This window comes from Pseudophryne corroboree, chromosome 4 (genome assembly GCF_028390025.1).
Source record: "Pseudophryne corroboree isolate aPseCor3 chromosome 4, aPseCor3.hap2, whole genome shotgun sequence".
In the NCBI taxonomy this organism is placed as follows: domain Eukaryota; kingdom Metazoa; phylum Chordata; class Amphibia; order Anura; family Myobatrachidae; genus Pseudophryne; species Pseudophryne corroboree.
In genome coordinates, this window is record NC_086447.1 from 381962285 (window position 1) to 381988746 (window position 26462).

Sequence of the window (26462 nt, forward strand, 5' to 3'; positions counted from 1 at the left end):
CTTGCACATATCACTGGTTTATCACTTCCTTATGCCTTCTCCAGGTTAATACATCTGCCCCCATGTTCATAAATCCAGATCAGACCTGAGATTTCAGTGTGAAAGGGGTATAATTATAATCGTCTGATCAAAAAGAGGTCATCAGATGTACTTTGAAAAACGATGAATGCAATAAAATCCATAGATTTATTCCTAAACAATTTGTTAATTTTGATCATTTGAGTGCTATCAGAAAGGAGGTAGCAGAAGTAATGTGTTAAAGGGGACATGCAAATTGCTACTGGGGGAATTATGGAATGAGAAGCATTCAAAGATTTGCATCCTTTTTAATATTATTTAAATAATCATTACTATCCCGGTGATATCACGTGATCTACTTGTCTAGGCATTCTTTGCTATTCATTTATTAACTAATTTTTTTTACCTTTGGTGCTTGTCAGATTGTGTTTGGTCTGTGTCCCCGGAGGGGGCGCTAGTGGGTCAGTGGAGGTAGAAGGAAGGAAACGAGGAGGTTGGATAATGTTCCTGCGCATGAGCGCAATGGTATTTTTATTAAGCAGATGATATAACAGTATTGAAGCAGAAACAATAATAACAGATGAAAAAGTCAATCGTTCAGTATGGTAACTGAAAAGTCTATGGCAATGAATGACAGATGAATTGAGAAATAATAACCGGAAATATAAATCAGCAGAACAAATGTTAATGGAATGGTTCTGGCTTGGAAACCAGTGCAGGGTTTTAAAACAGGAAACTTAGGCAGTAGATGGAAATGGCTAACCTGAGCATAAGCAGGAGTCTGACTCACAGTGCAGGTGATGAGGCACTGGCAGCAGCAAGCTGTGTCACAGGTGGAGGAATGAACACACCTGGAGTCAGTCTTCAACTGCAGGCTGAAGCACACAAGGTGGTGATGAGTGTGAAGCCTTATGCAGGTTGCAGGTATTGCTGAGCCTTGAAGTTCCACGGGAGCAGAGCAGAATCACCAGGAGTATAAGTTCTTTAGCAGAGAACCAGGAACTCAGGAGAAACAGGAGCCGATCCTTTCATGCAGGTTGTCAGAATGACACAAAGTCCAGGATGCCTGTGAGGTGAAACTGTAGCCTCCTATATACCCCATGGTGTGCAGGGATTGGATGGAGGAAAGGAAAGTGGGTGCGGCCTCGCACCGGATTGGCCGCAGCATACTAGCTTGTTTGGAGACTGTCATGGCGGCGCCCACGCCGCGGCCTAGCGGGGACGCGGCGCGCACACGCCTGCTGGCTCAGGAGTACCCCCAGGATCCAGATGATGTCCCATGACAGGGGCATAGGTGACAGGTGACCGCAGGGAGCCAGGACGGAGTCCGCAGCGGCGGACGGATGCCAGCCTGGTAAGTCGATTCCTGACAGTACCCCCTCCTTTAGGGGTGGACACCGAACACCCACGTGGTTTGGAGGGATGAGTGCTGTGGAAGACACGGACCAACCTAGGAGCATGGACATCAGATGAATTCACCCAGCTTCTCTCCTCTGGGCCATAACCGAACCAATCGACCAGGTACTGGAGACGTCCATACCGGCAACGAGAGTCCAGAATCTTGCTGATCTCAAATTCCACGCCCCGCTGAGTTCGAACCTTGGGACCTGCTGGAAGAGTATTCTGAAAGCGGTTTAGGACTAGAGGTCTGAGGAGAGAAATGTGAAAGGCATTAGGAATACGAAGTGAAGGTGGTAATTTCAACTTGTAAGCCACTGGGTTGATGACACTCTCAATAGGGTAAGGACCAATGAAGCGTGGTGCGAACTTCATGGATGGAACCCTGAGACGAAGGTTGCGGGTTGATAACCAAACCCTGTCCCCCGGTTTCAAATGGGGAACCGCACGTCTCTTACGGTCAGCATAGATCTTGTATCGACTGGAGGCTTTTTTGAGGGAAACGTGAATTCTTTTCCAAATGGAGGAAAACTGGGTCAGAGTAGTAGTGGCAGCAGGAACATCCATGTGAGGGAGTTCTTGGAATTCAGGTACTCGGGGATGTTGCCCATAGACTGCAAAGAATGGTGTTGTGTCTGTAGCAGTATGGTAGCGAAAGTTATGGGCAAACTCGGCCCATGGGAGCAGATTAAACCAATCATCCTGGGAGGATGTCACATATAGCCGTAGGAAAGTCTCAAGTTCCTGATTGACTCTCTCTGTCTGCCCATTCGTCTGAGGATGGTATGAAGACGAGAATTTCAACTTTATCTGCATGGCAGAACAGAGAGCCCTCCAAAACCTCGCTACAAACTGTACCCCCCGATCAGATATTATTTCGGAGGGTAAACCGTGTAAACGGAAGATCTCCTGTAGGAAGATCTGGGCAAGTTTCGGGGCAGAAGGAAGACCCTGGAGAGGAACGAAATGAGCCATTTTGGAAAATCTGTCCACTACAACCCAAATAGTGTTATGTCCCTGAGAAGGTGGAAGATCAGTGATAAAGTCCATTGATAGGTGAGACCAAGGACGACTAGGGACTGATAAGGGTTGTAACTGACCTGCTGGAGACTGACGAGGAGTCTTGTGCTGCACACATTTAGGACAGGATGCCACGAAATCCTGGATGTCCACTTTCATCTTTGGCCACCAATATGAGGCAGAAAGGAACTTGAATGTCTTCAGGACACCAGGATGACCAGTGAACTTGGATTGGTGGGCCCAAGCTAGCAACTTGGGACGGAGTTCTGGGGAAACAAAAGTCTTACCCGGAGGTGGAGCTGGAGAGACTTGAGAGGTAGCGAAAACCACGGGACTCAGGATGGAATGTGGCACAGAGTCAGATGTTCCCTCGTCTGATTCCATGGACCGGGATAATGCGTCGGCTTTCACATTCTGTGAACCTGGGCGGAAATGAAGCCTGAAATTAAAACGTGAGAAAAACATAGCCCACCTGGACTGGCGAGGGTTAAGGCACTGAGCTGCTTTTAGGTATAGCAGGTTCTTATGATCCGTGAAGATGTTAAACGGATGTTTGGCCCCTTCTAGGAGATATCTCCATTCCTCGAGAGCCAGTTTGATTGCCAGTAACTCTTGATCTCCCACGGAGTAGTTAGCTTCTGCAGGAAGAAACTTGCGAGAATAGAATCCACAAGGGTGGACTTTCCCATCAGATCCCTTCTGGGAGAGAACAGCTCCAACCCCAACATTAGAGGCATCTACCTCCAACTCGAACGGCCTGTTGACATCTGGCTGAGACAGCACTGGAGCAGACATAAAGGCTAGCTTGATCTTCCGGAAGGCTGCCAAGGCTTCTTCTGACCAGTTGGAATGATCTGCCCCTTTCCGAGTCAGGTTGGTAATAGGAGCGATGAGAGTGGAGAATCCTCGAATAAATTTTCTATAATAGTTGGCAAAACCCAGGAATCGCTGGATAGACTTGAGGGAGTTTGGAATGGACCAATTGGCAATGGCTTCCAATTTTGCCGGGTCCATCTGAAGATCCGATCCGGAAATTATATACCCCAGGAAGGGTATAGAGGGAACTTCGAAGGTGCATTTGGATAACTTCCCGTAGAGACGGTTCTCACGAAGACGTCGGAGAACTTCACAGACTTGTAGGCGATGAGATGGAAGGTCTTGAGAAAAGATAAGAATATCATCTAAGTAAACAACGAGGTACTTATACAGGACATCACGAAAAATTTCGTTCACGAAGTGTTGGAATACCGCTGGAGCATTACTCAACCCAAATGGCATTACCAGGTATTCATAATGGCCGTCACGAGTGTTGAAGGCTGTCTTCCACTCGTCACCACTCCGGATTCTGATGAGATTATAGGCACCGCGGAGATCTAACTTGGTGAAGATGCGAGCCCCCTTAACTCTATCAAACAGTTCGGTAATGAGTGGTAAAGGATAACTATTCTTGACGGTAATGTCGTTGAGACCCCGATAGTCAATGCATGGACGCAGTCCTCCATCCTTCTTTTTGACAAAGAAGAAACCTGCGCCAGCGGGTGATGATGACGGACGGATGAATCCTTTCTGAAGATTCTCTCTAATGTAGTTACTCATCGCCTCTGTTTCAGGAACAGACAAAGGATAGGTGCGCCCCCTGGGTGGCTTCTTGCCAGGAAGGAGATCAATGGGACAATCCCATTCCCTATGGGGCGGCAGGATATCAGCAGCTTTTTCGCAGAAGACGTCTGCGAAGTCTTGATAAACTGCTGGGAGACTTAGCTGTGACTCCACTTCGGTGGACTTAAGAGGACACACTTGGGCTAAGCAGGAATGATGACAGTGTGAACCCCATGAGGTAAGCTGCAACGTTGTCCAGTCGAACTGTGGGTTATGTAGCTGGAGCCAAGGCATGCCCAAGACAATCTCCTGGGTGGCTTGAGGAATGACCAGGAACTTGATAATTTCTGAATGGAGAAATCCAACTCCCAGAACCACTGGGGTAGTTTGATGTGAAATGTTCCCTTTGGAGATTCTACTACCATCCACAGCAGTAATGTATACAGGACAAGAAAGTTCACAGGTAGACAGGCAAAATTTGTTTACCGCAGCTTGGGTGATAAAATTTCCTGCAGCACCGCAGTCCACTAGTGCTGACGCAGACTGGAGCCCAACGGAAGTTTCTAGCGTCACTGGAATAATGAGATCTTGTGGAGAAGGAGCTTGACTGAATGATCCTAACTTGACTCCTCCCTTACAAGTCAGGATCTGGCGTTTCCCGAACGCATCGTGCAGGAGTTAATTTGATGACCCGCAGCAGCACAGTATAGGCAGAGCCTCCCTCGTATTCTTCTTGCCCGTTCCTCAGGGGTTAGGCGGGACCTATTTACCTGCATAGGCTCGTCAGAAGAAGAAGGAGGCTGAAACTGTACAGGAGGTATAGACCTTACTCTGCGAGGCTCACTCCGAGCGCGTTCAATATTGCGTTCGCGGATGCGAGAGTCCAGCTTTATACACAGGGAGATCAAGTCAGACAGTTGAACGGGAATGTCACGGGTTGCCAGTTCGTCTTTGATCCGATCCGAAAGTCCGTGCCAGAAGGTTGCTACCAGAGCTTGGTTGTTCCATTGGACCTCTGCAGCCAACGTCTGGAACTGGATGACATATTGTCCCATGCTTCGGTTACCTTGACGAATTTGGATCAGGTCTGCCGAAGCTGATGTTGCACGACCAGGCTCGTCAAAGATCCGTCTAAAGGTTGACACGAAGTCAGAGTAGTTATTGATCAGAGGGTCAGCACGTTCCCACAGAGGAGACACCCAACTCAGAGCAGATCCAGAGAGCAAGGAAATGATGTAGGCAACCTTGGACCTTGGCGTAGGAAAGTTATGTGGCAATAACTCAAATTGTATTTCACACTGATTGAGAAACCCGCGACATAATTTAGGACTGCCATCATATTTGCTCGGCACGGGCAGGTGCAGACGTGACATTGGAGCTGATGCAGCCAACACAGAAGAATTTACAGCACTGGCAGGTGCTGGAGTAACAGATACAGTAGGTGAGAGCACACTGGGCAGAGATTGCTGCAGTGTATCCAGTCGGGAGGACATCCCTTGTAGAAAGTGAAGCATCTGCTGCTGCGCAACCTCTTGACCATCCAGACGGGAGACCAGATTTTGCAAGGCCTCTGACCCCACACTCCGTCCACCATCCGAGTCCATCGATCCTGGACTTACTGTCAGATTGTGTTTGGTCTGTGTCCCCGGAGGGGGCGCTAGTGGGTCAGTGGAGGTAGAAGGAAGGAAACGAGGAGGTTGGATAACGTTCCTGCGCATGAGCGCAATGGTATTTTTATTAAGCAGATGATATAACAGTATTGAAGCAGAAACAATAATAACAGATGAAAAAGTCAATCGTTCAGTATGGTAACTGAAAAGTCTATGGCAATGAATGACAGATGAATTGAGAAATAATAACCGGAAATATAAATCAGCAGAACAAATGTTAATGGAATGGTTCTGGCTTGGAAACCAGTGCAGGGTTTTAAAACAGGAAACTTAGGCAGTAGATGGAAATGGCTAACCTGAGCATAAGCAGGAGTCTGACTCACAGTGCAGGTGATGAGGCACTGGCAGCAGCAAGCTGTGTCACAGGTGGAGGAATGAACACACCTGGAGTCAGTCTTCAACTGCAGGCTGAAGCACACAAGGTGGTGATGAGTGTGAAGCCTTATGCAGGTTGCAGGTATTGCTGAGCCTTGAAGTTCCACGGGAGCAGAGCAGAATCACCAGGAGTATAAGTTCTTTAGCAGAGAACCAGGAACTCAGGAGAAACAGGAGCCGATCCTTTCATGCAGGTTGTCAGAATGACACAAAGTCCAGGATGCCTGTGAGGTGAAACTGTAGCCTCCTATATACCCCATGGTGTGCAGGGATTGGATGGAGGAAAGGAAAGTGGGTGCGGCCTCGCACCGGATTGGCCGCAGCATACTAGCTTGTTTGGAGACTGTCATGGCGGCGCCCACGCCGCGGCCTAGCGGGGACGCGGCGCGCACACGCCTGCTGGCTCAGGAGTACCCCCAGGATCCAGATGATGTCCCATGACAGGGGCATAGGTGACAGGTGACCGCAGGGAGCCAGGACGGAGTCCGCAGCGGCGGACGGATGCCAGCCTGGTAAGTCGATTCCTGACAGTGCTTATTCAATCTTGCAAAATGAAGCCCATTCACACAAGCATGGAAAATGCAATTGTAGCTATTATTTACATTTAACAAATACACAAGAAGCATAGTGAATGGGTTATGTGAATGTTCAAGGATATCTACTGATTTTACCATCCGGAAATGGTACAGTAACTGCACAAGTTCTTACTGTATTTACAATGTATATTTTATATATATATATATATATATATATATATATATATATATATATATACACACACACACACACAAATCCCTCTTTCTGCGCTTGTATACCTTTCAGGTAGACCCCTGCTAGTAAGGACTGAAAATAGGATTACAAAAAAAGTACCTCAGGTGCGCTTATGAGTAGATTATAGATAAATGAACATACCCATTTAGAAATCCCCTTTAGTTATGGAGTCTCTCTGAGTTGAAAACATACTAATATCATCTAGTCAAGCATAAAAGTATTTTTTAAAATGTATTGTTATATATACAGAGGTGTGTAACAATTTCACATGAAATACAATACAGATTTTTTTGCATGAACAATAGTAACATATAAACCTGCTCCAATTAGGGGATAAGATGTTGGTTATCACCTCACCATTATGGGTGTGAGCTCTTAGGTGAATATCCCCCATATGCAATGCAGGCTGTTATGAAGGCGAACCTACGCATTTCGACCACATATAGGACTTCATCGGGGGTATAGTTCAATAGATTCAATTCAAAATAGTGTGCAATTGTAATAACAGGAGGGATACGCACACACCACTAAGACCATGTTCTCTGCTTCTGGTTGCCATTAAGTGGAATAACAAATAATACATTTTTTATAATTATATATGTATGTGGAATAATTTGGCATCATAAAAGCCAATCTTTGGAGTCCTTCTGTTTTCTGGAAAAAGTATAATCTATCACAGTTGACTTAGCACACTATTTTGAATTGAATCTATTATACTATACCCCTGATGAAGTCCTATATGTGGACAAAACAAGTAGGGTCACCTTCATAACAGCCTGTTTATTCTTGCTTACATTTTGTAGCTTTAACTCTATCACAATATTGACAATATTGACATGCATAGTAAGATATCTAATGTGATGTTGGAGATAATTGGTGTTATATATTGCTTAATAAAGAAAATAAAGAACAAATGCAGGTTATAATTGAACATTAATTACAGTATGTTGCACCTTGTGATGACTTACACAAAGAATTTTTGTCAGATTCAAAAAGATTACAGGGTGTACCAGCATAGGTGCGGCACTCCAAGCGTCGGATGTTTCACTGTTTGTGATTTATCAATGCTTGGAGTGCCGCACCTACTGCCGTGTATGTTACTCTTCTAGTGAAGGCACCAGGCACAGTATGTTTTCTTTTGTTAATAGGAGAGCTGGACCTTCAGTTGTATATATATATATATATATATATATATATATATATACAAACAGAAAGTTCAGCACTCACCATAGGGAGCTCACTTATCCTCACAACATCAATAAATAAATGATGGGGGTTTAGTTAGTGAATTGACCAATGCACGGAAGCCTGCATACCGCTCGCCAAGGTACCCCACCTTCATGCAGGTCCTACACTATCACAAAGTCTCAAAAATTAAAACCTGGCAACTGTATCACACATAATATACTGCACACATGCCCACTAGGTTTAATGTGTATCTGCCATGCATCTTAAAGCTTTTAAAGGTACACTAGTCACCTGACACTGGCTGATAAATTACTAAGGAGCAGCTGACACAAGTTTAGAACAAGTGAGATTACACAGGGGTGCATGAAAAGGCCTGTGACCACAGTTAATAAGAGTTAACCAAAGATTAAGGTTGGGTACCTTGGCGAGCGGTATGCAGGCTTCCGTGCATTGGTCAATTCACTAACTAAACCCCCATCATTTATTTATTGATGTTGTGAGGATAAGTGAGCTTGCTATGGTGAGTGCTGAACTTTCTGTTTGTATATATTTGGGTTGGTGGCCATGGGCTGCATGCACCCCACCCTATGAGTGGTGAGTGCAGATATTGCACCCCGCTTCTGGGGTGGCGAGTGCTGTGGTTTTCTAGATTTGCTTGTATATTACGGGGTTAATCTTTGGTTAACTCTTATTAACCGTGGTCACAGGCCTTTTCATGCACCCCTGTGTAATCTCACTTGTTCTAAACCTGTGTCAGCTGCTCCTTAGTAATTTATCAGCCAGTGTCAGGTGACTAGTGTACCTTTAAAAGCCATAAGAGGCATGGCAGATACACATTAAACCTAGTGGGCATGTGTGCAGTATATTATGTGTGATACAGTTGCCAGGTTTTAATTTTTGAGACTTTGTGATAGTGTAGGACCTGCATGAAGGTGGGATACCTTGGCGAGCGGTATGCAGGCTGCCGTGCATTGGTAAATTCACTAACTAAACCCCCATCATTTATTTATTGATGTTGTGAGGATAAGTGAGCTTGCTATGGTGAGTGCTGAACTTTCTGTTTGTATATATTTGGGTTGGTGGCCATGGGCTGCATGCACCCCACCCTATGAGTGGTGAGTGCAGATATTGCACCCCGCTTCTGGGGTGGCAAGTGCTATGGTTTTCTAGATTTGTTTGTGTATATATATATATATATATATATATATATATATATATATAATTGCAGAATTGAACCGTCACTCGTCGCTGATATAGGTCATGTGCGGTGCCTTCAGTGAAGTAATTGTAGCAAGTGGAAGAACTGCGGCACTCGTAATGGATGAAGGTAAAGGTGCTGTTTATTGGATCAAGTCCATCATAAAAATGCCTTGCATGGCATTTTTATGATGGACTTGATCCAATAAACAGCACCTTTACCTTCATCCATTACGAGTGCCGCAGTTCTTCCACTTGCTATATATATATATATATAAAATTACAAAAAACCTGTGTTAAACACTAGTTAGGGATACTTACTACTATATGTGAGATGGAATCCAAGATCAGTGTCTGTTCCATTGGTGTTAAATTCTATACACAAATGGTTTGATGTACTGTTGAGTCTTACGTTCATTAACTCATTTTTTGTGAATGCTCCCAGGAGTCGAGAAGAACTGTCTTTTCCATCATAGACCTAAAGAGAGGAATATAAAATTAAAGAGGTAAACACAGAAAGAAAACAAGTCTACACTGGTTGCCAACATTGTATTCATTTCTGCCACTTGTGTAGGCAGAAAATTACTTTTTGTTAAAAAGTTTTTCATTTTGGCAGGTTAGATGAAAGATCCAAACATTTCATTTGCTGTCAGAATTTATACAATCAATTAGGTTTTAAACATGTGATAGCCTTTTTTCTAATACTATTAATATTTATACATGTTAGCCTCCTTTTGAGGTTTTATAACCTCAGCCTTTTGATAATCTACTTATGCAACCTCAAAAAAAGATTGGTGACATTTCAATGGAGTGTGCCATTTCTAAGATCATCAATGAGGGCGAAAAAGAAATTGTCCACTCCATTCCCTTCTGTCAGTTTCTATTAAAAGGAAATTGGAAATTTGAAGCTAAGCTGTCATCTTGCATCTATCACTCGATGTATGAGGTGACTTCAATTTTAGATTAAGTTATAAAAAAGAAAGTACTACATAACAATTTAACAATAAAAGTTGGTAACTATACCATTTGTCTGCTGTATAAACCTTAGAAAGATAAAGTTTGAATCACAGTATAACTCATTTTAACCCATAAAAATTAAGATAAATATCATTTCAGTCTACATAGTAAATTCTACAAGTTATATACCTAAGGATATAGTAAGCTTTATTAACATATACGTCAAATCCTGTGTACTGGTAAACTACCTAATATATCTAAAAAAAAATAATGATATACTTAGTTTGTCTTAAGCATGTCTGTTTTATCCTGAAGGCATAGTTGAAAATGTTTAGGAGGTTGGTGTTTCTCTATATTGCGCTATTTAGCAGACAAAGCTTGTGATTGGTTTTCATGTGTCCTAGTAAACATCAACGGTTGCTACAGATTGTAAACTGGTGAATTGTGAAGCAACAACTTTAAGGTACAGACAACAGCATTATTAACATATAGCACAAGTACTTCATAAAAGCCATTTCTTGTCGAAGAGCTTTGTAACAAAATAAAAATAATATCATAGTGTCCCTTTTAATATTCTTACTCTCAAGGGCAAACTAGACTTCACTTATGTAAATGTGAAATGCAGAAGTAAATTTTAAAGTGCTGCATTATGAAAATCTCATTGGTAAAATGCAGAGGCAGGGGGTCTACACATATAAAACAGCTGTCTTTTAAATCAGCAGATTTCCACCTCTTCCCATAGATGTTAACTCTTTTCTTTAGTGACGGGCCAACACTTCACAAAAAAAGCAAGTGAAGGGCAAATGGTACTAAACGTATATAATATAAATTGGAAGTCATAACATTTAATTTTCTGCTTTTATTAGCTATTATTTCTAGTCTTATGAGTCAAAATAATAAAATGGTTCACTAATATAGAAAGTGCTTATTTAAGTTGTAAGTTTCATGGACCAGTTTAAAACATTTTGTCTTAATTCAAACAGTGATCAAATATATTCTAAGTTCGGGAATATAAAAGTATAAGTAGGAACTAAATGTGCATTTTTCCCTTATACTCTCTGTTATATACATGTGCACTACTTTCTAAGAAAGATATTTTCAACTTGTTTACAATACTGACAAGAAGGAAACATAATACAAAATATTTCTTTCATATACTTGGAGTATTTCACAACCTTCTCTCTTCACTCCATTGTTGTGAATGCCCCTATATTTGTTTGTTATTTATATGCTTGTGATTTTATTATAATGTGTATGCTGTCCTTATAGAAGAATGGCTTGTGGCAATTTTATTAGTTTTCTTTTAAGAAACCTTTGGGATAGAGCAATACTCCCCTTTGAAAAACATGGTTGTCCACCTTCACTGTGTTAGACAGATTCAACTACAGTACCTGGATAGTTCTCCAACCAAGAGCATTACTATACATAATTATTTTTAGCTTACTCAACCTCACTCAGAATTTGTTAGTATAACTTTTTTATTTAAATTTCCCAAGAGAATACACAATAAGCATCTAGTGCTATGAAACAGTATACATTACTCAACCTTCTTACATATTGCCACCTATTTTATAATCTCACTGCACACATTAATAAAAGGCTACAGAATCATGTTTCTGTGATTACAGAAGTATAATTATTATAGCTATTTATTTTAATAAACCTCAGTTTGTGCATAATTAATTATTGTCCCTAATTTATAAAAGATAATACTGCAATATCACCAAAAATATATTTGTTTGAATAAAAAAAGAGCAAATTTTAACATTGCAGACCTAAAATCAATGAATTTTATAATTAGATAATTTTTTTAAATAAAAGCACATGATAATCTTATATATTTCATGAAATATAATTTTATTCTGTATATTTAGAATTAGAAACAATAATATACATAAGAATAATGAAATTTAAGGTTACCTTTAGGATATCTCCATCATATAGTTGAAAAGTTCTGGCTCTTAGGTAAATTCCCTTCCCTGGCTGAGTCTCTATTCTGTAGATGCACTCATGGTTGTTGTCATAGTTTGCTGGGAAATTGGGAGATAGCAGTGTTCCTTCATTTCCAATAACTGTTGCTCCGCATTCAGCTGAAGGCAATGGGTATAATTAAAATAAATTATTAAAAAACTGTAAATTCTCATTGCTCCTAGATGTATAAACAAGCAGTGTCAATACAAATATAAGAATAAACAGTTTGAATGTATGTATTCTAATCTTTGTTTATAGGACAAATATACAGTCAAAATAGACAAAGCTCTAATGTCTTTAGATGAAATAATAATAACCTTGATAGAAAAAAAATAATTTGATAACTACTTTCAATGCACACATCCTACAGGTGCAAAAACACATACAGTAGATTCACAACTTTTCACAGATCCTGTCTTTCCACATAAATGGAAAATTTTTCAGATGAAAAAAAAGGGGTGTGTGTGGGGAGTAATTAAGTAGCAAGGAAAAAGAATTGGTGCTTAAAAAAATTAAATTGTGTAAAAAAAAAAACCTAATCGAGTACTCATCTTTGTTTTCAAGTAAATCTTATTATTCTGTTTTTTTTTATTTATTTATTTTATCTTATGTATATTTGACACTCTGATTTAACCATTTAAAAGCCCTAAAGAACTGGTCAAGGATCTGCAGCCTCTCATAATATACTATACATTGTGGTATGCAGGCACCATCACTACATAATTCATGGAAGTCACCATGAGGATCCCTATTGTTTCTCCCTCTCTCTCTCTCTCTCTCTATATATATATATATATATATATTTCTGTATTAAAAAATAGAATGATGTAGAATAGAAATAAGGAAATAAGTATTAAATATTCAGGCACATTAATAGTTGACATATAATTTCCATCCAGTTCATCTTCATCTTTTCAGAGACACTAAGCTGCAGTACAGTTTCATTGACATAAAATACATTTTAAAGAGCCAATATTTAAAGTAAACATTGTCATAGCTTGAATATTTTAATCAAATAACCTTTATGTGATTGATACACTTTACATAATGAAAGAAAGCATTACAGAGCCAAGAATTATTAAGACATACAATATATCTTCTTGAAGAGCACAGTTTAAAAGCATTCATAAAATAAAGTGTTAGAGATTGTATAGAAACTACCTTAAAGTGATTGTGCTGTGAACAAGCTACATTTTGAGACAATTATATTCAACATTAAAATTCTGCTTATGCTTTTAGAAATTTATATCAGCTATGAAGATGAGCAATGTCAGTTTATTATACAAATATTGAGGAATGCATTCAATATATCTACTAACAATTAGAATAATATATTTTAGCATTAGATAGGGAAAATATTTGAATATTTTCTTGTTAATAATTTTCAAACTTTGATGTACAGTATGTACAGGGGCCATGCCAGAACTTTGTAGGCTCCATAGCAATGGTTTGAAGGGGCCCCTGTCCCACTGCTTCTAGAGAGACACCTCTCTGCAGCAGTTGTTAATTTAATGCACCATAATGGTGCCCTAGTTAATTTTATGAACCATAGTAGTGCCCTCGTTAATGTTATACCCCATAGTAGTGACTTAGTATATTTATAAACCACAGCAGTGCTCTAGTACATACTATGTCACATTGTATGGCTGCTAGTACACATTATGTACCACAGTACCCCAATTTACATTATAACAAACTGTCCCCAGTTCATTTTATGTCATCTTACAGTGTCCCCAGTTCATATTATGCCACACTATAGTGCCTCCACTTCTTATTGTGCCAAATTACAGTGCCCCAGTTCATATTATCTAACATAATGCCATTAAGTAATTTTTTTCTTTCAGGACTCTTATCTTATAACTTATTATTACATTGCATTCTAATAGTTTATTAGGCCATCAACATTTTGTATGTGATCATCCTACAAATCTCAGATTGGCTTTAGGGTGTATTTTTTAGTCATCAAGATATGGGAAACTAATTTGCTCAAATGTTTATTAATGTCTTGGGGTGATAACATAAGCATTAGACAAAAGGATACGTCCTTATCCAACATTGGGGGTTATTCAGTAAAGGATTGCAGATACTACTAAAAAGCAGAATCTGCAATCCTTTCTATTGCATGCTGGGGGCTATAATTTTTTGGTATTGTTTCCACTGTCTGAGTATGTGGATCCCCAATTAGTGCATCACATCCCCTTGCATAGCTCGTTTCACTTGCCATGCTATTCCCAATCATATAGTACAGAATGGGTGGTATCAATTTACACAAAGCGCCACATAAGAACCAACATCCCCAAAGAAAACTGACTAGGGGATGGTGCAATACAGTGGTATAGAATACTTAAGTGCACATCCTTTTTCCACGGAAATTTAGTCTTCACAGTATTCTCCTCTTCTCCCGTGTATTCAATATATATAGGGAGGAAACAGAATAGTGCAAAATGTGTAGTACAGTACTTTTAATTCCAACAAAACATACACACATAAAATTTGATTGGTTTGTGCAAAATAGCAAAATACTTCAGAACAGTAATATCCAGAATGTTTGGAGGCAAAAGTGGATAAACTATACAATTACCAGAAAAAATTGAGAACCGGTGGAAAACAGTTCTCAATATACGTTCTTAATCAATCACCAGTACGTTCCTCCCGGGTGGGTCGTCAGGGATAAGTTTCTGGTAGTGGTAAGTCCTCCGCCTCTCTCCAACCAGACTGCAGGATGTACTGTTCCCAATAGGAGCCAACGCGTTTCTACCCTGTACCTAGGGTCTTTCTCAAGGCAATGAACAATGTCCTAAAATTTCTTCCTTTTAAATAACATTCTAACCAATCATAAAGTCTAATAAGTCCACATCGTTGGTTCATCCAATGGGGAATGTCCTTCTTTGGCTGCTAAGCAACCTCCCGTTCATGACGTGGCCATCTCCGGACCGCCGCGACGTCACTTCCGCCGTCCCGCGGGTACACGTCGTCGGCGCCGTTACCATGGAGATCCTGGGGATTCACTAAGCGTCTCCGGCTCTCCGCGACGTCACTTCCGCAGTTAAGCGGAAGTATGCCATCTGAACCGTTTCCATAGCGATCTCTAGAGACGATTGTTTCACAACAAGGGGAAACCATAGCAACAACAGAGCGGCTGAGAGATCCATGAAGTAATAGAGATCGCTATGGAAACGGTTCAGATGGCATACTTCCGCTTAACTGCGGAAGTGACGTCGCGGAGAGCCGGAGACGCTTAGTGAATCCCCAGGATCTCCATGGTAACGGCGCCAACGACGTGTACCCGCGGGACGGCGGAAGTGACGTCGCGGCGGTCCGGAGATGGCCACGTCATGAACGGGAGATTGCTTAGCAGCCAAAGAAGGACATTCCCCATTGGATGAACCAACGATGTGGACTTATTAGACTTTATGATTGGTTAGAATGTTATTTAAAAGGAAGAAATTTTAGGACATTGTTCATTGCCTTGAGAAAGACCCTAGGTACAGGGTAGAAACGCGTTGGCTCCTATTGGGAACAGTACATCCTGCAGTCTGGTTGGAGAGAGGCGGAGGACTTACCACTACCAGAAACTTATCCCTGACGACCCACCCGGGAGGAACGTACTGGTGATTGATTAAGAACGTATATTGAGAACTGTTTTCCACCGGTTCTCAATTTTTTCTGGTAATTGTATAGTTTATCCACTTTTGCCTCCAAACATTCTGGATATTACTGTTCTGAAGTATTTTGCTATTTTGCACAAACCAATCAAATTTTATGTGTGTATGTTTTGTTGGAATTAAAAGTACTGTACTACACATTTTGCACTATTCTGTTTCCTCCCTATATATATTGAATACACGGGAGAAGAGGAGAATACTGTGAAGACTAAATTTCCGTGGAAAAAGGATGTGCACTTAAGTATTCTATACCACTGTATTGCACCATCCCCTAGTCAGTTTTCTTTGGGGATGTTGGTTCTTATGTGGCGCTTTGTGTAAATTGATACCACCCATTCTGTACTATTTGTTTGATTGAGTGTACTGGAGAGACACTTATTTAGGTATCAGTTGATTGAGCTGCCTATTTCTGCGCAATCTGTCACACTATCACTCGAATCTCTTTTGGTCACACGTATTCCCAATCATAGTTCACGTGGATTGTAAAGTATGAAAAAGGTTAAAAAAGTTAAAAACAAAACAACTCATATCAACCATACTGTTTGTGTGTCGACCATTGGCATGTCAGCCATTTTAACCTGTTGACATTTTGTACCTGTCTACCATAAGCACTGTTGACCTTTCATAGGTCAACATAATGACCATGTTGACTGAATACATGTCAACCATTTGGTGTCAACCTATTGACTGTCTTACTAGACACTGTAGATCTATAGCCCGCATACCACCCTAGCACCCATAGACTCAGGAATAACCTTGTTTGAAAGAGGGGAATTACCTCTTTTAAATTATAGGGTCTTTGGTGATCAGGTATAATTACCAGAGAAAATCTGTTTGACTGAAGAAATCATTAAAAAGTCCAGGGATGGTGAATATCTATCCATTATGACTTCAGTAAACTCAAGTGTATTCTCATTTGAAGAGTGGTAACCCTCTTTCACATTTTTGGCCCATTACTAGTTAATATCTGATGATCCCATGTAAGTACCAGATAATATCATCCAGAATTGTAGAAACATTAGTAGAGCCAAAAGATGGGGAAGCACTACAGATGCTATTCTCCCCCATCCTGGTACCTACAGATATTGCTCTAGTCACAGCATATAGTCATCTTGGTGAATCAGGTCCTGGGTGACTCAGCTACACTGATCATTTTTCTCACTCAAAATGTCCACTTTTATTCTCATAAATACAATGGGAAATAACAAAGCTACTGTGCTAGATTACAGTATGCTGATAAATTTAATGTGCGACACATGTACAGTACATCTGTGTACGACTGAGTTTGAATGTATATAATAAGCATTCCAATGTAGCAGCCATGGCTTTTTACTGACACCAAGTTCCATTGTGCTTCATCTGTCACTTTGTATTTGCTGTGAGGCTAAGGTTGCAGATTTGCATCTCTGGTACACTCTGAGTGATGTTTTGCTGTGTCTGCGATGCGCAGAACATTACAAAATGTACAGTACACTGCCTCTCTCTGGGCCTCTCAGTTGGGACAAGTATCTTGTGTAGGACACATCTATATACCCTTATTTGAAAAAAGGGGGTCACCAAATTTCGAATAATGTGCTCGGTGAGTAATTATAGCCTGGTGATCACTAGATAGTGACCCTACACAGCAGAAAGCTTCAAGAAGTGAAGTTAAGAGAAGAGAGGTTCTTATACCATGATCTTTTCCCATGCTTTCCTCAGTAAACACAAGAATATCCTCTTATGATTTGATAGGTTGTTTTCCTTTCAAAATGGTTTGCTTTTTTGGCTACCATATTACTCCCAAACATTTTAGATCTGAACATTGGTGTATCTTCCTATTGGCCAGGATGGCACTTGCCAGGGGCACCGGCCAAGTGGGGGTGCCACCCGGCAGTGCCATCCGCGCAAGGGAGTAGAATGACATAGTAGTTCTCACTGAGTACATCCCTTAGCAGTACTTATCCACTGCCGGACTCTCAGAAGCGTATTGCACTCTGACACTCTCTGTGACTACAGTCACAATGATGGTGAATATAGTCGGGGAGCGGGGCACTTCCAGGTATAAGGAGGGGCGAGGCACCTCCTCTTCCTCATATGCTCCCCTTCTCATTGGTCCCACGTGGTCTGTCACCAAACACCAGCCACTACAATCAGCACCAGTCAGCAGTGCAGCATGAGCATACCTGTACATTTTCTGTGGTACCGTAACTGCACTGCATGGTCTATCCTGGCAGTCTGGATCACAGCTTACAAAGAGCTCTGTAATGAGAGGTATCTAGACCAGTGACTGCCTGTCCAGCTGTGTTGAGACTACACGTCCCAGAACACCTTGTCAACTGGATTTACTGGGACATGTTGTGTCATCACACCTAGAGAGGGGTTTTTAAATGTATGTATGTGTGCATATATCCCCTCGGTGTCCCTGCCTGCACACTCCTTGTAATTCCTCCTCAGTGTCCCTGCCTGCACCATCCCTGTAACTGCCCCCTCAGTGTACCTGCCCGCACCATCCCTGTAACTGCCCCTTCAGTAACCCTGCCCATACACATGTGCAATTCCCTCTCAGTGTCCCTGCCTGTGCCCTTCCCATAATTCCCCTTCAGTATCCCTGCCCGCACCCTCCCCGTAATTCCCTTTCAGTGTCCCTACTTGCACCCTAACCGTAATTCCCCTTCAGTGTCCCTGCCTGCACACACCTCGTAATTCCCCCTCAGTCTCCCTGCCTGTAACCTCCCCATAATTCCATCTCATACCCCTTTTCCACTAGCTCAAAAAATACTGGCAAATGCATGGGGGCGCGCATGTACCCGTGTTTTTTGCTAGTGGAAAAGGGTTAACTCAGATCAAGTGATCCGGGAATCCTACCCGGGTAGCTTACCGGCTTGAACACGAGTTCAACCCGGTAAGCTGTGCAGTATAAACGGAAGCCATGTCGATGCAACATGGCTCCCGTTCACAGTCTATGGAAGGGCGGCGCTGGGAGATCATGTGATCTCCCAGCGCCGCCCCTGCCACGTCGCTAGCACCATCACCAACCCGGAAATATGCCGGGTTGGTGAGCACAGTGGGAAAGGGGCTGAGCACGGGCTGCAGCCAGGTAACACCCGTGTCAGGCTCCCAGCTGCGACCCGTGCTTTAGAGGTGGAAAAGGGGTATCAGTGTCCGTACCAGCACCCTCCTCGTAATTCCTCCACAGTGTCCCCACCTGCACCCTCCCTGTAATTCTCCCTCATTGTTCCTGACCTCAGCCTCCCTGTGACTCCCCCCTCTGTGTCCCTGCCCACACACTCTTGTAATTCCCTCTCAGTTTCCTTTCCCGCACCCTCCCTGTAATTGCCCCTCAGTGTCCTTGACCTCAGCATCACTGTAGCCCCTCCCTCTCATTTTCCCTAACCGAATCCTCCCTGTAATTCCCCCTTAGTGTCTCTGACCTCAGCCTCCCTGTGACTCCCCCCTCAGTGTCCCTGCCCACACCCCCTGTAATTCCCCCTCAGTATCCCTGCCCGCACACTCCTGTAATTCCCCCTCAGTGTCCCTGACCTCAGCCTCCCTGTGACTCCCCCCTCACTGTCCCAGCCCACACTCTCCTGTAATTCCACCTCAGTGTCCCTACCCGTACCCTCCCCGTAATTCCCCCTCAGTGTCCCTGCCCGCACACTCCTGTAATTCCCCCTCAGTGTCCCTGCCCACACCCTTCCTGTAATTGCCCCTCAATGTCCCTGACCTCAGCCTCCCTGTAAGCCCTCCACCTCATTGTCCCTACCCACACCCTTCCTGTAATTCTCCCTCAGTGTTCCTGAACTCAGCCTATCTGTAACTACCCCTTCTGTATCCCTGGGTGGGGGAGGTGGGGGGCACCTGTTCCTTACTTTGCCAGGGGCGCTCAGACCCCTAGATATACCCCTGGATCTGAATCTTAGTTGAACGTAATGCAGTCCCAACTCCTGTGCTTCAATCAGATATCTAATAGAATACAGGCATACGGTACTGTATGTGAGTCAGAAGCATCTATGTGACCTCACCACCCTTAGCCCTCTGTCTGTAAGACCAAGTGTCGATACTATCAACAGCATTTGTACAATTCCATCCTTGTTGTAGGAGATCTTACAGAAATCAGATACATTTCTGCATATATTCACCTCAGAATAGCTCAAAACGCTACATATCCAAGACACATCTACAGCATTCAAACACAATTGCTCCATGCCATAGGAACAGATGTTGCCATGCTCATCCAGCCTGCAACTTGGAGTATTCACAGCAACATAGGTGCAGAAAGTATGCCCACTACTAGGACACATGCGTGTGTCTAATTACATGCACCCATAGGAATACAAAGCCAGCTTAGCATCTTTAGGTGCACACATACGTAAGCATGGCACGTGTTCCTGTGGAGCTGCATTCTGGATAAGCGTGGCTACATCTGTAATTGCCATTCAGCACTGTGAGATATGGCCGGGATGTAGTCAACTAAGAATCGCTCATAATTGGCATAAATTGCAAATTCAGGCCGTGACATATTCGCAGTATGCTAAACATTCTGAGATCCATCCGCATTTGTAATTGCATGCAACATACTGTAGAATCAGGCCCTTTATGTATTTCATAGAAACTAGTAAAAAAAAGTATTTTACAGTAACTAAACCCTAAAAATATATATTTTTTGCTTTTCCGAATGATGTGCCAAAAATATAGTGTTACAGATACAGATATGTCCTCAGACATTATTGCTGCAAACTCACCAAACATTCACTCTGAGCGTGTCAGGTCACATGAGACTCTGCTATCATCAGGCATGTTTTTTTACTGAAAATGCATGTTAGTCGTAACACGATGAGAGAGAGTTAGATTTGGGTGGGTTATTTTGTTTCTGTGCAGGGTAAATACTGGCTGGTTAATTTTTACACTGCATTTTACATTTCAGTTTGAACACACCCCACCCAAATCTAACTCTCTCTGCACATGTTATATCTGTCCCCCCTGCAGTGCACATGAGGGGTAATTGATCGCTGCAGCAAATGTGTTAGCAGTTGGGCAAAACCATGGGGGGTAATTCAAAGTTGATCGCAGCGGGAAATTTTTTAGCAGTTGGGCAAAACCATGTGCACTTCAGGGGAGGCAGATATAACATGTACAGAAAGAGTTAGATTTGGGTGGGTTATTTTGTTTGTGTTCAGGGTAATTACTGGCTGCTTTATTTTTACACTGCAAATTAGATTGCAGATTGAACACACCACACCCAAATCTAAATCTCTCTGCAAATGTTATATCTGCCTCCCCTGCAGTGCACATGGTTTTGCCCAATTGCTAAAAAATGTCCTGCTGCAATCAACTCAGAATTACCCCCCATGTGCACTGCAGGGGAGGCAGATATAACATGTGCAGAGAGAGTTAGATTTGGGTGGGTTATTTTGTTTCTGTGCAGGGTAAATACTGGCTGCTTTATTTTTACACTGCAAATTAGATTGCAGATTGAACACACCACACCCAAATCTAACTCTATCTGCACATGTTATATTTGCCCCCACACTGCACTGCACGTGGTTTTGCCCAACTGCTAACAAATTTGCTGCTGCGATCAACTCTGAATTTCCCCCTTTATTCTATATTATTATGAAGATTAACTCAATAATTGTAGCATAGTACAGTCACAGTGGATGTTCTACAGTACGTAGAGAAAACACAATATACCAGTACAGTCATAGTGCAAAAGTAATTGTGCTGATCAGAGTAGCATGCACATTTCCAATTTTGAGGACTGCAATCCCATGCAAATTTCCATTGGAACAATTGTAGTTACAGTAGACCACTGTATACCATAAGTCAATAAGAGGTTTGTTTTTTCTCATTCCAGATTTGAACTTCCTCAATATAATGACAAGCACACTTTGGGTATAAATAGTGAGCAGAATTAATTGGTGGTTCTGCCCACATTCTTCTGGCCTGCAAATAGAAATAAAAAGGACAATAGTATATATATATATATATATATATATATAATATATATATATATATATATATATATATATATATATAAAATATCTCTGCACTTTTTTAAACAATATTCCCCATTGTCGTTTCACTGCCGAGATCATTGAGGAAACTGACATGAGAATGTGGCTTAAAAAACAGTGGGGAAAGTTTTTCACCCAGTTAGCACTTGAAGGACTAAAGTTAGGCCATGGTTGCTGACTTTCTTGCTGCACCCTGCAGAAGGAAGCGTCCATCCAGATCTGTACTTCAAACTGTGGTTCAGGGGGTGTGGGTTCAAGCGGGGGACGGGGAGGGAAATGACAAGGTGGGACAGGCTATGGGTGGGGGCATGGCTGCACTATTGCATCATCGTTACCATGCCCCCCGCTATGCAATGCCGATATTACTGACTATGATGACATGATCCAGCGCAAATCATGTCATCAACGACCCGGTCCACCCACTCTACTCCATAAGTGGGTGGCTGGGTGGCGGGGTGCGGGTGGATCCGGGAGACTTACAGTACCTACTGTCCCGGGGGTCAAGAGCTTCACCCAATTTTCGGGAGCCTCCCAGACGTTTCGGGAGAGTAGGCAAGTATGAGTTAAGCAGTAAACCCAAGAAGATGTTAACAGATGGGGCAGCGGGTGAGTGGAAGACTGCATTTATAGAGTTTCTGAAAAAATTAATAATATTATCTATGTGGTGTGCAGTGTGAATAAGTTTGACCTAAACTCTTTATAAACATTTTGGACTGTTGTCCATGCAATGCATAGAGAGACTAGATAAATTATAATTGTAACTGCACTTTGCTGGGCTCACCACTACACAGAAAAGTACAGGAAGAACACAGGCAATGAGCCTACAAATATATCCATTTGCATACAGTGTGCAAGTGGTGAAATCAGAGTTTAAAACCATGTTTTCCTGTTTCCGTCTTTAGAATAGAACAGACGATGGTCCTAATTCAGACCTGACCGTTGCTGTGTGTTTTCCCGCAGCAGCCGATCAGGTCTGAACTGCGCATGCTCCGGCGCAATAGTGCGCCGGCACATGCCGGTCTGCCGATGGCTGTCTCAGCCCTGCGATCACCTCTGCCTGATTGACAGGCAGAGACGGTCGCTGGGCGGGAGGGGGCGGGCCGCACAATTTGTCCGCCATTTAAGGGGCACGGTTCTGGCAACGCAGGTGCCCGAACCGTTGGGGGGTTGGGTCACGGCAGCTGCGTGACATCACACGCAGCAACTGCGACCCTCACAGCGATGAGTAGCTACTGCTAGCGTTCAGGAGCTGTGCTGGCAGGGAGCTACTCCTAAAGTACAAAGGCATTGCCGCTGTGCAATACTTTTGTACTTGTGTGTGTGTGTGTGTGGGGGGGGGGGGGGTCGGGCCTGACATGCGGGGCAGACTAGCCCTGTGCTGGGCGTCCCCCCGCATGTCTGTGTGGCTGATCATAGATGTGCTAAATTTAGTACATCTACGATCAGGTCTGAATTATGCCCAATGTTATTTGTTTGAGGGATAAACCTTGAGAACGTATCAATATACTCACAGTAATGAATGACCCCAATATGCTAACATGTTTGTTTGTTTTTTGTTCTTCTTTAAAACTGCATTGTATAGAATTCCTTTTTTATAATATCTCTTTACTACGCAGAAATAGTTACCGACCCCAGCTCTAACAAACATAAAAAATAGTATCAACTGAATGTCACAGTGCTTATCAGTTCAGTACATCACAGATTCCTAACACTTTCTGGGTCATTTTGACTTTTGAATCCAGTGCTCCAGTTGCAAACATAATATGGAATGTTCAAGGGTTGTAAGCACACAGCTCAATTTTTCCCTTGAGAAATTCCATTATACTGAAGTCCTCATAGGACATAAAATTGAAAAGTCATTTACTTGTGGAAAGCTTGACACAATTCTCTTTAAATGTAGAATGTGCATTTGTCACATTGCAGTGCTTTTTTTTACAGTTTTCCTTTGATAAACAAAAAACATCAGGGAATTTCTTGCTTGCATATGTTAAGTGCATTATTGCTGTGCGCCTCTCTAAAGTAATTACTATAGGCTAACTGGAATTGAAACAATAATTACTTTAGTTTTACTAAAGTAACATTAGAGACCAATATTATGGGGGAAATTTAGCAAAACTTGGAGAGAGATAAAGTGGAGAGACAAGGTACCAACCAATCAGCTCCTGTCATTTTACAGGCTGTGGGGCTACTAAGTCTTGGAAGTGGTGGTACAGTTCTTTATCTATCTCCACTTTATTACTCCCCATGGCTTAGTACATCTACTCATGTGTTTAAAAAACATCAGTTACAGTATGAGCTGATTTTATCTTTCCCCGCATTATCTCACTCCAAGGAATGATAAATATCCCCCTATGTATTTTAAAATGTTATATATAGAAATAAATCCTGTTTTAGTTTTTTTTTTTTTTTTTCTTAAAATGGTTCAGTGCAGACTTTGGTAAATGAGTGCCTCATTTTTTTTTAGAATTCTACCATGTATGGCTCTTTGCTGTAACATACATATACTGTAGTAGAACCATGGTTCAGTTTTAGTTTGTGGCACCACATGCAATGTTTGGTTAATACAAACAACACAATTCTGCTTAAAAACAGCACAGTTAATAATAACATTATTAGCAATAACATGATTAGTTCATCCCAACTGTTCTTCCATGCATTCCCAGTTACCACTAGGTTCACTCTCCCAACTCCAGCTACTACCTCCGTTTGTTAAACCATGTCTGTCAACTTCGAAGCATCAAATATTTATAATTCTTCCATTCCCGATATAGCTTAAAGGCCTCTGGGCAATATGCCACTGTATAGAGCTCAGTGTGGGTCCCTGGACACGGTTCTCTGCTTGAATAGCATTAGTGGTGTGCTTGCCCAGGTTAGTTGCAATGGCATAATCAACATGGCCAGAGTCGGCCCTAGTCAATTTGATGTGCTAGACAAAATTTTGGCTGGTGCCCCCTAGCACCGCCGCTAGTTCTGCATCTGATCCAGCAACACTCAGGCAGTGGGGCCTACTGGGAGGTTACCCTGTGGGCCAGTTCAACCCTGCATAATGGCACACAGTAATGCCCATAATACACATAATTCCACACAGTAATACAAATTACACATATGCCCCACATTAGTAATGTCCATAATACACAAAATTCTACACAGCAATTCACCTTACACGTATGCCCTTACATTAGTAATGCTAGTAGCTTTTTTTTTTAAATGTACTTTTGCTTGCTGGTGTCTTTGTAGTCAGTGTGTGTGCCCATGCAGCTCTCTAGATCCGTGACTGTGTTTTGTAAGATGGGGTGGCAGGATGGGTGAGTGCTTGCACTCGCACTCGTTAAAGGGGCACCCGTACAAGGGATGTGACCAGAACCAGCCTTAGCTGTAGGCAGGCTAGGCATTTGCCAAGGGCATCCATGCATGTCTAGGGGCATCCAAGCATGTCTCTGCAGTATCTCATGCTGGGGGGACAGTCTGCAAACTATCTGTTACTGTCAAAATGTATTCAATCAGCACTTGTATACACTGCTGTTTACATTTGTCAAATAAAATGCACACTGTCCCTTAAACTCCCTCAAACATGCTTGAATGCCCCTGACTTGTGATAGCTCAGATAAACAGCAGAAGCCCAGTAACTGCAATTCCAGGACCTGTGACATTTTCACTGACTATATACGGTTATTACTGGATGGCTCCTTATGATGCCACATGTGTATTTTGGAAGACTGTGTCACATATATTTGACATCACCTATACTGCTTGTGCACATTGGGGAGGAGGACCCTGCCATCCTGTGTGTGTGTCCCTTATCCCTGTGCAAACCTCAGGTGTCAGTAGGGACATAACATTGGCAGTGTTCTCCCCACACTTTATTTCCTAGTCAGTCCATGCCGTAAGATACCCCTGCCATCCAGCACTGTAACGTGGTCAGTAAGTTGCGTTGTGCTATTTCTATATGAAACATCAGTGCAGTGTGACTTTCGGACACATCAAACTGGAGGGCAGAGCATATCGCTCCCACAGTATAAAATATGCAAAGAACGGCATAGCCTGTGAGTTAACATCCCTTGTACGGGTCCCACTTTATAGGGTGTGAGCGCAAGCACACACCCACCCATCCATCCTGCCACCCTCATGTCACAAAATACAGTCACAGATCCAGGGAGCTGCATGGGTGCATACACTGACTGCAAGCATGCCAGCAAAAGCTACTAGCATTACTAATGTGGGGCATATATGTCGGGTGCATTACTGTGTGGAATTGTGTATTATGGGCATTAATAATGTGGGGCATATGTGTAAGGTGCATTACTGTGTGGAATTATGTGTATTATGGGCAATACTGTGTGCCATTATGCAGGGTTTAACTGGCCCACAGGATAACCCCCCGGTGGGCCCCACTGCCTGAGTGTTGGTGGGTCAGATGCAGAACTAGTGGCGGTGCTAGGGGGCACCAGCCGAAAAATTTCCTATGGCATCAATTGACTAGGGCCAGCTCTGGATGTGACTTCACAGGGTATGCCGTCCTTTGCAAGCCTCATCCTTTAGTTTGCTGCCATCTGTGTCCAACCAGCAAGCTTAAGTCCATATACTGCCATACTTGCTGGTTATACAAAAAGACCAGAATGAAACATGTAGAACCTGTCCAT

At 42.4% G+C, this 26462-nt stretch overlaps 1 protein-coding gene across 1 annotated transcript in view; it reads right to left on the reverse strand.

The window, feature by feature from the left end:
• Nucleotides 1–26462, reverse strand: part of CSMD1 (CUB and Sushi multiple domains 1) — a 2470978-nt gene that overhangs the window by 514626 nt on the left and 1929890 nt on the right. The window contains 2 exon segments of the mRNA XM_063916678.1: nt 9558–9714; nt 12114–12283. Of these exon segments, the coding sequence (XP_063772748.1) occupies nt 9558–9714; nt 12114–12283 (327 nt within the window).